Source organism: Rhinatrema bivittatum, chromosome 11, assembly GCF_901001135.1.
Source record: "Rhinatrema bivittatum chromosome 11, aRhiBiv1.1, whole genome shotgun sequence".
NCBI classification, from domain to species: domain Eukaryota; kingdom Metazoa; phylum Chordata; class Amphibia; order Gymnophiona; family Rhinatrematidae; genus Rhinatrema; species Rhinatrema bivittatum.
Window position 1 is genome coordinate 59,889,019 of NC_042625.1, and position 13,922 is coordinate 59,902,940.

A 13,922-nucleotide genomic window follows, 5' to 3' on the forward strand; every position below is an offset into this window, starting at 1 on the left:
GGCATCTCAAGTGGTACATGCTCGCCCTTGCCATTTGGAAGGTCTCTGCTTCGATCCCCACGTTGGGTGTTCTACTCCCTGGGCCAGCTGAGGATGCTACAGAGATAGAATTCACCTCGCTAGGGGCAGAGGTGGCATTATGGCGATTGCTTAAGGGTAATAACTGGTGACCAGACTCAGAGCCCATGATTGGAAGGTTCCAGAAGTGGCCAGGGCCGTCACTACAATGACCAAACATCGATAAGTGGGAGGGAGGACGTGGTTAGAATATGCAATAAGGGAAAAACATCCTTGGCAGGGTTTTGACTGAACTGGAAATACTAAGGAAGGGGAGAAAACTGTCAGGTCAACCCCTCCCCCCCACACACAAAATATACCAATGAACACTGGCTGCCAGTGAATACCCACCTCAAAAAAAACAAAATCAAAACTAAAACATAGAATTTTGAGAATTTAAATTATTAAAAACTGCAGTAGTTGCCAGTGAAACAATGGCTCATTTCACTGATGCACAAAATACATCTCCATAAACAAACTATTTAAACAAAATAGTCTTCATATTAAATCTATTAGCAGCAGAACTCTTCGTGCATTCCACTTTATGAAAATATGCCTTTAGAAATAATATGGAGATGGCAATTGTTAGTTTGGTTTCTAAGCTTGGTTACAATTTAGAGTAACAAGTCAGACCTGTTGTATTTATGGTAGAACCAGATGTGCAGTACACAATTAGCAGTTCTTCCAGTGGTTCATTCCATTTGTTCTTCTTTCTTGGTTTATGGAGGCAGGAATGACGACTCTGAAGATATCAAGCGGTAGGTGACTTACCATCATTCATCCTTTGCAGGATATTATTTCTCTCCTCTCCTAAGCACACTGTTCACCATCTCTCAGGTACTCTGTGGTCTTTCTGCGACTCATCTTCTGCATTGCAGCACATTATACCGAATTCCTTCTCAGACGCATTTGCATACACTGCCTCAACTGCATGCAAATGCATCTCTTATGTTCATTATGGACATCCTGAAAACCTAACAGGCTGCAGCACTCAAGGACAGGAGTTGACTATCCCTGTTAACAATTCACACTGAGGTCCTTCCATAAGCCATGTGAATCTATATTTGCTTATCCAGTCTTATTCAGCAGCATCCATAAGCAAGCGTATAAATAGTAATTGACATATCCGGATATGTCTAGCCATTGTCAAACTGCACAAGTCTAACTTCTACATCCCATGACTCCTCTTCCACTGCTGCTATACATGTGCACAAAGATGCAAGGGAACATCTGCCATGTGTGGCAGAAGACGTTCTAAACGCTGTCATATGGAACCACCAAACCAATATTATAGTTGTAACCAGTCACGCCATTGTAAGTGGAACGACAGATCGGAAGGATGCTCTCCACAGTCAACTGGTCCACTGTAAACTCATAGGCATAGATTATTCCACGATGTCTGGGAAGATGCAGAAAAAAAATAGGTCATTAATATATTGCACAATGTCATGTCAGACAGTTCTAGTATATAATTATTTGTTTAAACTGGTATTGCTTTTCCAATACACAGTGGCTATAGAAAGTCTAACATTTGTCTCATTGTTTGTGTCAGTGTATCATACTTGCATGCATTTAAATGAGGATGGTTTTTTCAATTCCACAACTTTCAGCGCCAACAATTTTTTTTTTTTTTTTTTTTATTGAGGGACAAAGCATATACATATCAAAAAAGCAAACAAATCCAATAACTGCATAAGTTTCTACTCCCCTTAAGTCAATACTTGGTGGAAGCACCTTTGATAGCAATTACAGGTAACAGTCTGTAGGGATAGGTCTCTACCAACTTTGTACACCTAGATTTGTCAATATTAAATTACTCCTCTATAAAAAAAAAAAAAAAACTGTTCAAGCTCTGTCAAATTCTTTGGGGAGCCTTGGACAGTAATCCAAGTCAGGTCACAGATTTTCAATTGTATTGTGGTCAAGGCTCTTACAGGGCCACTCCAGGACATTTACCTTTTTATTCTATAGCCATTCCAGTGCAGCTCTGGCTGGGTGCTTCGGGTTACTGTCATACTGACTGGTGAACCTCTCTCCCATTTTCAGTTTTCTTGCAGACAGAAGTAGGTTTTCCTCAAGGACTTTCCTATACTTTTCTCCATTCATTGTACCTTCTATCCTGACAAATGCCCAGTCCCTTCTGATGAGAAATATCCCTATAACAGGCTGCTGCCACAACCATGTTTCATAGTAGAGATCGTGTTCCCTGAGTGTTGTGCTGGGTTTGCACCAAACATATTACTTTGTTTTCAAGTCTGTAAGGTTGCTGCAAGGGGTTTTCTATGGAGATGGGTCAATTGATGGCTGTGACGAAGCAGAAAGATCAAATCTGTGAACAAGGTGTTGAAATGCTAAAAGTATACTAAACTTTATCTAAAATATAAATATATGTCAAAAGTCAGCATTAATTTTTGCTTCTGCCTTCTGGGTGTCATCTTATAAGAAACCATATGACTTGCAAAACTGTAGTCTTATTAGCATATACGAGATAAAATAATACCAACCCATTGGAAAATGTTATGCAAAACAGACTAATCCATTGGTGTGTAGGCTTGGGGGAGGAGACATGTTAATTCACAAGTGGATTGTGATACATTACAGGACGACCTTATGAGACTGGAAGATTGGGCATCCAAATGGCAGATGAAATTTAATATGGGCAAGTGCAAGGTGTTGCATATAGGGAAAAATAACCCTTGCTGTAGTTACACGATGTTAGGTTCCATATTAGGAACTACCACCCAGGAAAAAGATCTAGGCATCATAGTGGATAATACTTTGAAATCATCAGCTCAGTGTGCTGAAGCAGTCAAAAAAGCAAACCGAATGTTAGGAATTATTAGGAAGGGAATGGTTAATAACATGGAAAATGTCATAATGCCTCTGTATCGCACCTTGAATACTGTGTACAATTCTTGTCTCCGCATCTCAAAAAAGATATAGTTGCAATGGAGAAGGTACAGAGAAGGGCAACCAAAATGATAAAGGGGATGGAACAGCTCCCCTATGAGGAAAGGCTAAAGAGGTTAGAGCTGTTCAGCTTGGAGAAGAGACGGCTGAGGGGGGATATGATAGAGAAACGGAAACAGAGAGTAGGATTAAATGGGCAATTTTCTCAGTGGAAGTGAGTGGACAGTGGAGTGCCTCAGGGATCTGTATTGGGACTCTTACTGTTCAATATATTTATAAATGATCTGGAAAGAAATACGACGAGTGAGATAATCAAATTTGCAGATGACACAAAATTGTTCAGAGTAGTTAAATCACAAGCAGATTGTGATAAATTGCAGGAAGACCTTGTGAGACTGGAAAATTGGGCATCCAAATGGCAGATGAAATTTAATGTGGATAAGTGCAAGGTAATGCATATAGGGAAAAATAACCCATGCTATAATTACATAATGTTGGGTTCCATATTAGGTGCTACAACCCAAGAAAGATCTAGGTGTCATAGTGGATAACACATTGAAATCGTCGGTGCAGTGTGCTGCGGCAGTCAAAAAAGCAAACAGAATGTTGGGAATTATTAGAAAAGGAATGGTGAATAAAACGGAAAATGTCATAATGCCTCTGTATCGCTCCATGGTGAGACCGCACCTTGAATACTGTGTACAATTCTGGTTGCCACATCTCAAAAAAGCTATAATTGCGATGGAGAAGGTACAGAGAAGGGCTACCAAAAAGATAAGGGGAATAGAACAACTCCCCTATGAGGAAAGACTAAAGAGGTTAGGACTTTTCAGCTTGGAGAAGAGACGACTGAGGGGGGATATGATAGAGGTGTTTAAAATCATGAGAGGTCTAGAACGGGTAGATGTGAATCGGTTATTTACTCTTTCGGATAGTAGAAAGACTAGGGGGCACTCCATGAAGTTAGCATGGGGCACATTTAAAACTAATCAGAGAAAGTTCTTTTTTACTCAACGCACAATTAAACTCTGGAATTTGTTGCCAGAGAATGTGGTTAGTGCAGTTAGTATAGCTGTGTTTAAAAAAGGATTGGATAAGTTCTTGGAGGAGAAGTCCATTACCTGCTATTAAGTTCACTTAGAGAATAGCCACTGCCATTAGCAATGGTTACATGGAATAGACTTAGTTTTTGGGTACTTGCCAGGTTCTTATGGCCTGGATTGGCCACTGTTGGAAACAGGATGCTGGGCTTGATGGACCCTTGGTCTGACCCAGTATGGCATTTTCTTATGTTCTTATGTTTTTGAGACATGCCACCTTATTTAGCCAACATGATCTTAGAGTATTATTCTAACTCATTGCCTGCATCCGGCTTATAAACAATTGTGGTTGTAACTTTCATCATCAAGGCCCATCTCCAGGAGACCCAGCACTGGGCTTTCTCTGTTGCACTCGTTTTATGGAACACCTTGCCAAGTGATCTTTAGCTAGTTAGTGACTATGGTCTTTTCTCTAAAAAGCTGAAATCATTACAGTTTTAGGATGCATTCCCCCAAACATAAGCAATGCAGCATTTCTATCCTGGTTAAGGTTCTTTGCTATAAGTAATTATTAGATCCCTGGGCTGATTTCTTGGTTTTTGTGTTTTAATTGTATTTGTTTTTATCTAATCCACCTAGCACAGCTGGTCTGGTATTGATGGAATATTAATATTTTGTAATAAATACATTCCCAATTTTATTCTGTATGTTTATCTTGATTAGATTATAAACTCTACTAAAAAGGGACTTTCTCTTCTGTGTGTTTGTACAGTGCTACATATGTCACATAGCATTGTAGAACTGATAAATTCCGGTAGTAGTAAGACTGATCAAACTGTGCAAATGACAGCAGTATCCTAAGCATTCCACAAATCTGGCCTGTATGGAAGGGTGGCAAGAAGGAAGCCATTACTGAAGATAACCTACCTTGAATCCCATTTTGAAGTATGCACAGGAATACTAGAGGGATACTCTAGCCTTGTTGTAAAACGTTTTGTCTGACAAAACTAAAATATAATTTAAAAAAAAATTTTAATCTGCTTCTTAGCCTAGTCCAGGGTTGCAGACTTTAATGTGTGATGTGTGGAATCAGGCTTACTCATAATAAAGATTTAACACAAGCAGAGCCAATTCACTTCTTGTGTGCTTTTGAAGGCAATTGGTTAGGACTGCTACAGAAGCACAAGGGGGAGGAGGGAGACACATAACAAGCTATTTCATGTTTTTATTTAGCTTTCCTTATATTCCGCAACCTCCATGATGTGTTTGGTGTAGGCTATATAACAAAACATACAAAATATCTTATATAATACATGAATAAAACATTACATACATTTACAGATTTTCTTTTATATTGCCTATAATCAGAAAAACTGTGTTAAGCAGTTTACAACAAAATATAAAATTTAATACAAATTGTAAAACAGTAAAAACCTGACTAGTTAAAAGCAGCATTAAAATAGAAGATGTTAACCTTATTTCTTCATCATTTTTTAAGGAATTCTAGAATATATTTTTCACTTGGAGTTGGTACAGATGTTGGTTTAATGCATGGTATTTCCAGGCTATAAAGCAAGCAACAAAAGGTGAACATTTGAAAGCTGATGTAGACTTTCTCTAGCCACTGTATATTTTATTCACTGAAATGTTTAATGAAATTCAATGTATAGGACTCTTATGGCTTCCACTGTTGTAAATATAAACATTTACATGTATCTTTCAAATAAAAGTAGCAATCACTTAACTTCTGCTTTTTTATATATCTCTTGAAATGTAACCCAAAAATACTGGACTTGCAACTTATTGAACATACAATTAGTAATGTGTGCAAGACTCCCAACATCTCTGAATCTATCTTTCCTGCTATGATTGCAAGCTTTAGACTATCATCTTTTCCTTCTAATATCACAATTTTCTAGCATTTTCCTTGTTTATTTTCCTCTGTTATATTCTGAGACGAATGCTGTCAAAAATCTCTAAAGATTCAGTCGGATTCTCAATTAGTAGAATTCTAAATACGTACAATGAGAAATACATCAGATAGCTAATTTAGAATATTACCCAGGGCTGGCTTGTCCCAATAGGCGAACAAGGCAGTCGCCTAGGGTGCCAGTCACTAGGGGCGGCAAAGAGCAGCCATGTGGGGCTGCGAGTGGAGCCCATCCCACTCACAGCCGAGAGACGAAGGAACTCTGTGGGCTGCAAGTAGTACCCATTAGGGATGTGAATCGTTTTTCAACGATTAAAATTATCGTCCGATAATGTTTATATCGTCTTAAATCGTTATAGAACACGATACAATAGAAATTCTAACGATTTATCGTTAAAAATCGTTAAATCGTGTTAGTGCGCACTAACTCGAGTTATTGCGCACTAACTCCCCGTTAGTGCGCACTAACTCGATTTAGTGCGCACTAACTGAAAATGATACAAATAAACACTTTCCAGGTCACTGAAGGTCAGTTAGGAATGAATATGTGTTCCTATTGGCTGGCTGCCCTCTTATCTATTGATGTTACCAAGGTTACCACTGAGGTGATGGTTGGGGGGATGGGAAATGGAACTGGAAACTAACGAACACCAACAGAAAATGAAACAAAGTGTTCACACTTCCCAGGTCAGTAAAGGTCACTTAGGAATGAATATGTATGTATGTATTCCTATTGGCTGGCTGTGCTCTTATCTATTGATGTTACCAATATGGTTGGGGGGATGTGAAATGGAAACAGTTGGAAGCTTGACAAAAAAAGTAATGTAATGATCAGCACTCACCTGACTAGAACTTGTTTGTTTATTATTTTTGTTAGCAGGCACCTGAAATGCTAGTGCATGTTGAATTTGCCAATCACTGTGCATTTTAGAAAGGTGGTCCTGGCTGGAACTGTAGACAGTTCAAATATATGTAATTGATTGTTGGTAAGTGTATTTTTTAAGTAGCCACACTGGCACCAGTATGTTTACTTTTCCTCCTACTTAACTCACTAGCTCAGCTTTGTAAGAAGGGCTTCTCTGCTTGTGTGTTGTTTTTGTTTGGTGTGAGGAGAGCAGAAACATCAGATCTTTATTCAATCTACTACAGTCATCTCTTACAGTGCCCTATCCCTATTAATACCAGGAGTGTTGTGATCTTCCTGCACACAGTGCCCTAACCCTGATACCAGTCTGAGACAGCTCCCTCCCTGCATTACTAGTGAGAGGCTGGCTTCACAGACAGGGGGGAGCTGCCTGACCCTCACTCCTGACTTCCCCCATGTCCCAGCTAGTGAATGGTGTGTGGGTGAGGGGGGGGGGAGGATGGTGAAGTCTGAGACAGCTCCCTCCCTGCATTACTAGTGAGAGGCTGGCTTCACAGACAGGGGGGGAGCTGCCTGACCCTCACTCCTGACTTCCCCCATGTCCCAGCTAGTGAATGGTGTGTGGGTGAGGGGGGGGGAGGATGGTGAAGTCTGAGACAGCTCCCTCCCTGCATTACTAGTGAGAGGCTGGCTTCACAGACAGGGGGGAGCTGCCTGACCCTCACTCCTGACTTCCCCCATGTCCCAGCTAGTGAATGGTGTGTGGGTGAGGGGGGGGGGGAGGATGGTGAAGTCTGAGACAGCTCCCTCCCTGCATTACTAGTGAGAGGCTGGCTTCACAGACAGGGGGGGAGCTGCCTGACCCTCACTCCTGACTTCCCCCATGTCCCAGCTAGTGAATGGTGTGTGGGTGAGGGGGGGGGGGGGTGGATGGTGAAGTCTGAGACAGCTCCCTCCCTGCATTACTAGTGAGAGGCTGGCTTCACAGACAGGGGGGAGCTGCCTGACCCTCACTCCTGACTTCCCCCATGTCCCAGCTAGTGAATGGTGTGTGGGTGAGGGGGGGGGGAGGATGGTGAAGTCTGAGACAGCTCCCTCCCTGCATTACTAGTGAGAGGCTGGCTTCACAGACAGGGGGGAGCTGCCTGACCCTCACTCCTGACTTCCCCCATGTCCCAGCTAGTGAATGGTGTGTGGGTGAGGGGGGGGGGAGGATGGTGAAGTCTGAGACAGCTCCCTCCCTGCATTACTAGTGAGAGGCTGGCTTCACAGACAGGGGGGAGCTGCCTGACCCTCACTCCTGACTTCCCCCATGTCCCAGCTAGTGAATGGTGTGTGGGTGAGGGGGGGAGAGGATGGTGAAGTCTGAGACAGCTCCCTCCCTGCATTACTAGTGAGAGGCTGGCTTCACAGACAGGGGGGAGCTGCCTGACCCTCACTCCTGACTTCCCCCATGTCCCAGCTAGTGAATGGTGTGTGGGTGAGGGGGGGGGGGGAGGATGGTGAAGTCTGAGACAGCTCCCTCCCTGCATTACTAGTGAGAGGCTGGCTTCACAGACAGGGGGGAGCTGCCTGACCCTCACTCCTGACTTCCCCCATGTCCCAGCTAGTGAATGGTGTGTGGGTGGGGGGGGGGGGGGGGGAGGATGGTGAAGTCTGAGACAGCTCCCTCCCTGCATTACTAGTGAGAGGCTGGCTTCACAGACAGGGGGGAGCTGCCTGACCCTCACTCCTGACTTCCCCCATGTCCCAGCTAGTGAATGGTGTGTGGGTGAGGGGGGGGGGGAGGATGGTGAAGTCTGAGACAGCTCCCTCCCTGCATTACTAGTGAGAGGCTGGCTTCACAGACAGGGGGGAGCTGCCTGACCCTCACTCCTGATTTCCCCCATGTCCCAGCTAGTGAATGGTGTGTGGGTGAGGGGGGGGGGGGGGGGGGAGGATGGTGAAGTCTGAGACAGCTCCCTCCCTGCATTACTAGTGAAAGGCTGGCTTCACAGACAGGGGGGAGCTGCCTGACCCTCACTCCTGACTTCCCCCATGTCCCAGCTAGTGAATGGTGTGTGGGTGAGGGGGGGGGGGAGGATGGTGAAGTCTGAGACAGCTCCCTCCCTGCATTACTAGTGAGAGGCTGGCTTCACAGACAGGGGGGAGCTGCCTGACCCTCACTCCTCCGGGGTATTGTGATCTTCCTGCACACAGTGCCCTATCCCTGATACCAGGGGTGTTGTGATCTTCCTGCATGCAGTGCCCTATCCCTATTAATACCAGGAGTGTTGTGATCTTCCTGCATGCAGTGCCCTATCCCTATTAATACCAGGAGTGTTGTGATCTTCCTGCATGCAGTGCCCTATCCCTGATACCGGGATGTGTGCAAGAAGATCACAACACCCCGGTATCAGGAATAGGGCACTGTGTGCAGGAAGATCACAACACCCCCAGTATCAGGAATAGGGCACTGTGTGCAGGAAGATCACAACACCCCTGGTATTAGGGATAGGGCACTGTGTGCAGGAAGATCACAACACTCCTGGTATTAATAGGGATAGGGCACTGTGTGCAGGAAGATCACAATACCCCTGGTATCAGGGTTAGGGCACAAGTTCTAGTCACATTGACTGATCACATTACTTGTTTTGTCAAGCTACCAACTGTTTCCATTTCCCATCCCCCATATACTGTCAGTAGGAAACTTGGTAACATGAATAAATAAGAGGGCAGCCAATAGGAATACATATTCATTCCTAAACTGACCTTAACTGACCTGAAAAGTGTCAAATTGTATCATTTTCAGTTAGTGCGCACTAACTCCTGTTAGTGCGCACTAACTCGAGTTAGTGCGCACTAATCGGAAAAAACGATTTTTAACGATTTTTTAACTAAAAAATCGTGCCTAAGACGATTTTCTTGCCCTGCCACACGATTTCTATCGTTAAGACGATATGGAAAACGATTCACATCCCTAGTACCCATCTTGCTTGTGGCCAAGAGAAGGGGTGTGTGTGTGTGTAGGGGTGTGTGTGTATGCGTATACGTATATGCGCGCGTGCGTGTGCGTGTGTGCGTGTGCGCGTGCGCGTGTAAGAGAATGGGCTAATCTGAGTGAATAAAGTTGGAGCCGGGGCCTGGACCTGGGGAGTGGGGTCGCAAGGCAGAAGGTTCGCCTAGGGCACCTAATACTCTTACACTAGCCCTGCTATTACCAAGGGAAGCAATTTAGATCTAAATAAGAACTGAGGGAGCAGAGGCTTCCTCTTCAGCAGGTAAACAAATGGAGCTCAGTAGTGACTGCCTGCTTTTACTACTGGATCTGAAGGAAAGACAGCACATGGGAACTTGGTAGTACAGGGTCACACACTAATCTATACCACTCACATTTTCATTAGCGTGCCTTGCTGTAAACCGTTGTGATGGTTATCTAACTTAACGACGGTATAGAAAAGTTTTTAAATAAAAATAAATAAATCCATACTGCCTCATTTAGTAAGTATTTCAAAAGCTAGTACAAGAGGAGCCAAATAATGTCCAAACTATTGTAAAACACGAAGAAATGCAGGCAGACTGATCTACTGCAATTCTGAAGCATCAGATTTCTAAGAAGGTTAGGCTAAGTTTCTGTTTATGGGCATAAGGGACCGAGCACAATGCTGGAGGCGCCGCACACCGAAGGAATGTAACAAAGGGGCATGCTCCTTTGTGCGCCCCTGCGTCTGCTTTTTTGTCATTTAGTAATATCTCTGGGCTTAATTTCTTTTCAATTTTTCAATACTCTCTTTCCCTATTATACCTCCTATTTATCAGTAACTTACTAACAATTCTTTTCACTACTTCTCATTATGTACATTCACATTGCTATAGGTAATGGTAAATATGGCGATCTTACTAACCATCGCTGCAGACCTCCTACAACTGGTAAATCTTCTTTGATTACTATCACACCCACCTTTCAAGGCTACCATATTAATGATTGCTTCTATCTCTTATAATTTCAATGCACAATCCATAAGAAAAAAAGGTACCAATTATGATTTAATCTCTTCTCATTCACCAGATGCTGTTATGATCACTGAAACATGGCTTTTTGAATATAATACAAGCCGTTAGGCCCGTTCAAACGGGCGAGATTCCGGTCAGAGTCTCTTCTTCTGCACAACTTTACCCTTCCCACTTACTCACTCACATCCTCTTCCCTTTGCCTTCCATCCCCTCTCATCTTCCCTTTCCTTCCCCTCTCCCCTCATCTACAACCCCTTCCCTCTCCCTCAGCCCTCCTCCACTCCCTCTTTCTCTTCTACAGGGCCGGCTGTTGTCCCTTTGCCTGACGGTTAAAGTGGGCAAGATTTAGCTCTGCTCCGGCCATCCCAACTCCCTCCCCAGTGGCGGACGGACAGGCTCGGCGACTTTGCTGCCCTTTCCTCCTCCTGTCCCTATGCGACGGTCCGGCTGTCCCTACTCCCTACCCCATTCCCCGGCGGCAGAGGGATGGGCTCAGGCTGTTTCTCGGAGCGCTGGCTCGTCTGCCCTTTCCGCCTCCCCTCTGCGACACCCTGGTCCGATCTCTCTTCCTTGCGCGTAACGTCAGCACGTCGCTCAGAGCTCTCTGTTCTGCGCATGCGCAGTAGAGCTGCTCTCTACTGCGCATTTGCGGGCCGTCGGTCAGAGCCCATTTTTATTTCTATTTCAATTGTATCTGCTGTTTCTTAATGAAAGGTAATGTTGTCTTTATTTTATTACATTATGTATGTTCTGCCTGTAAACTGCCTAGATCTCTACATAGTGTGTAAATGGTATACAAAAGCTCTTAAATAAATAAATAAGTTGAAATTGAAAGAAAGAAATCTAATTTGCCTTTAAGTTGCAAGCATTTGAGACTACCAAGATCCCATTTTAGGGTAAACATAAATGCATTTTCTGCATGATTGCTGGCCCTGATTAGTTTACCTGCAATGAGCAGTTAGGTCATCGTCCATGATGCTGGCACCACGGGGTTTTTTTTCATCTGGGACATTTGCTGTGATCAAGCTGTGCGCATTGAACCAGATGTGCCGAACAGGGTGTCTACAAAAGAGGAACACAAATGCTATAAAATGAATACTTTACAGTCATATCTTTCAGGTACAAGATAGACTTGTTCTTTAGCTCAAGAAACAAAAAACTATACTTATAAGCAAACTCTCAGTTAAATATTTAAGATGTATATGCTGCATTTCTTTACAATTAGCCAATCTGAAGTGGATCACAATAATCAAGGAGAAACTAACACATTCCAAAGAGCCTTGGTTCTATTTTATTTCATGTGTTGCTGGGACATGGCATGGAATCACTGTGTGTATATTTTTTGCCTCAATTAGGTGCCTACATGAGAGAGAGCATTTGGTTAATTGGTTGCCTCTCTCTCTCTCACCTTTTCATAACTTACAATACAATCTCTCATGCACACATTTTTTTTCCCACAAAGCTTCCCCATTAATTACTTTCAAACACTGCAAACTACAAAAGTGATATCCCTGCTGGAAGTCTCTCTGTGCTACCAAAATTTCAAACCATTATTTGTAGCCGTTTCTGAGTTATAAGAAAGGGGACACACACACAGACCCACCAAAACCACAACATACACAGATATTGTGTGTCTGATAGCCTCCCTTCTATCTGAACAGAGGCTTAACAAGCACATAAATACATCAAGAAACCAAAATAAAAAGCGCCCAAAAAACATTAATGTGCATTTTTTAAATTTCTACTTTACCCATAATCCATTCCTCCTTATAACACCTCTTGTTACACATCACAAGCCTGACAATACAAACCTTGAATAAACAGAGCCAAAATACAACTAAATAAAAAAAAACACATAGCAAATATCACAGATCCTCCCAGTAACTAATTAATATCAAAAACCCAAAGGACCACTCATGCCTCAAGTACTTCTTAGATCAAGGCTTTCCAATCTTTTAGCCAGTGTAACCCCATTTTAGCACTTAAAAATTCACATGACTCAAGTGGATGACTAAAGCAGTCCCCTGACAATCACTCAACTCACCCTCCATGCTGATTCCCTCTCAACCTCCACCCTCTCTCCCTCCGGAAGACCCCACTCTCTCAACCTCCAGCTGATCCCCTTTCACATCCCCCAGCTTCTCTCACTTTCCTATCCCATCCTCTCACCTCACCCCAGCCCTTTTCACGTCACCCAGTGAGCCCATCTCACCCACAAACACTTCTTATAACCCTAACTGATCCTTTGTCATTCCATCCTCCATTCAATCTCATCTCCATCCTCCCTCCAATTCTTCTATCACACACCTGTAGCTGATCCCCTCTCAAACCCAGGTCTTCTTTTGTGTCTCCCAGTCAACCTATCATTCCCCCTTCTCTCACTCTCCACAGCCAACACCTGTCGTCCTGGTTCCAACCCTCAAAACCCTCCTGCATCTGACCCTTTTCTTCAAACAGCCCATCCTCCGAACATCCCGCTGGCCAGGGTCAACAGCCACAATATAGCAACATAACAGAATTTGCAAAGTCAAGTACATAGCCTCAAAGGTCTGTTTGAGCATGGACTCTTATCTCCCGGTCCTGTGCCTCCTTAAGTACCGCTCAACCTTCCACCAGAATGGTGGTTCTCAGTCACTTAACACACCAAGGCATTCATCAGGGAAACCAGAATTTTTCTTTCACCCATGGCTTCAGCTAATCCAACTTGGCTAGAGAATGTGCCCTCTTTAAAATTAGCTTCAGAGATCCAGTCCAAGTCAATCAAATCTTGTACCATCTGGTGCAAATAAAAGAAACACCAAGACATCTCAGACCGATCATAATAGAGCCCTCCTTGGGAGCTCCTAATTCTTCCTCATCATCCGCAATTTACAAAGTGCGAAATGAATGGGAAATCAGGAACGTCAGCTCATCTCTATGAAAAAGACTCAACAAGGAGATGTGATCCTTCCCCTCTGAGGGAACCTCACCCTCCTCCAATTCCACTTCATTATCCCCTTGAGGAAAACTCTTAAAGCCCTCCAGGGAATCCTTTGAGGGAGAGCCATCCTCTGTGGGACTCCCTCCACTACCCGAGACCTCCTTTTACTATGGACTCCTTGCCCCGAGAGTGCTGGAAGGGCAAGAG

At 43.6% G+C, this 13,922-nt stretch overlaps 1 protein-coding gene across 2 annotated transcripts in view; it reads right to left on the reverse strand.

The window, feature by feature from the left end:
* Positions 1–438: 438 nt before the first annotated feature.
* The window catches only part of FBXW8 (F-box and WD repeat domain containing 8), a 189,018-nt gene continuing 175,534 nt past the window's right edge, over positions 439–13,922 (reverse strand). The window contains exons 10-11 of one of the 2 annotated variants that reach the window (XM_029619164.1): positions 11,741–11,857; positions 439–1,456 (exon numbers count right to left, since the gene is read on the reverse strand). In XM_029619164.1, the coding sequence (XP_029475024.1) occupies positions 1,312–1,456; positions 11,741–11,857 (262 nt within the window). In that variant the 3' untranslated portion in view covers positions 439–1,311. Of the gene's footprint in view, positions 1,457–4,694; positions 5,573–11,740; positions 11,858–13,922 lie in introns of those variants that run through there. The other variant, XM_029619165.1, reaches the window with a different exon arrangement.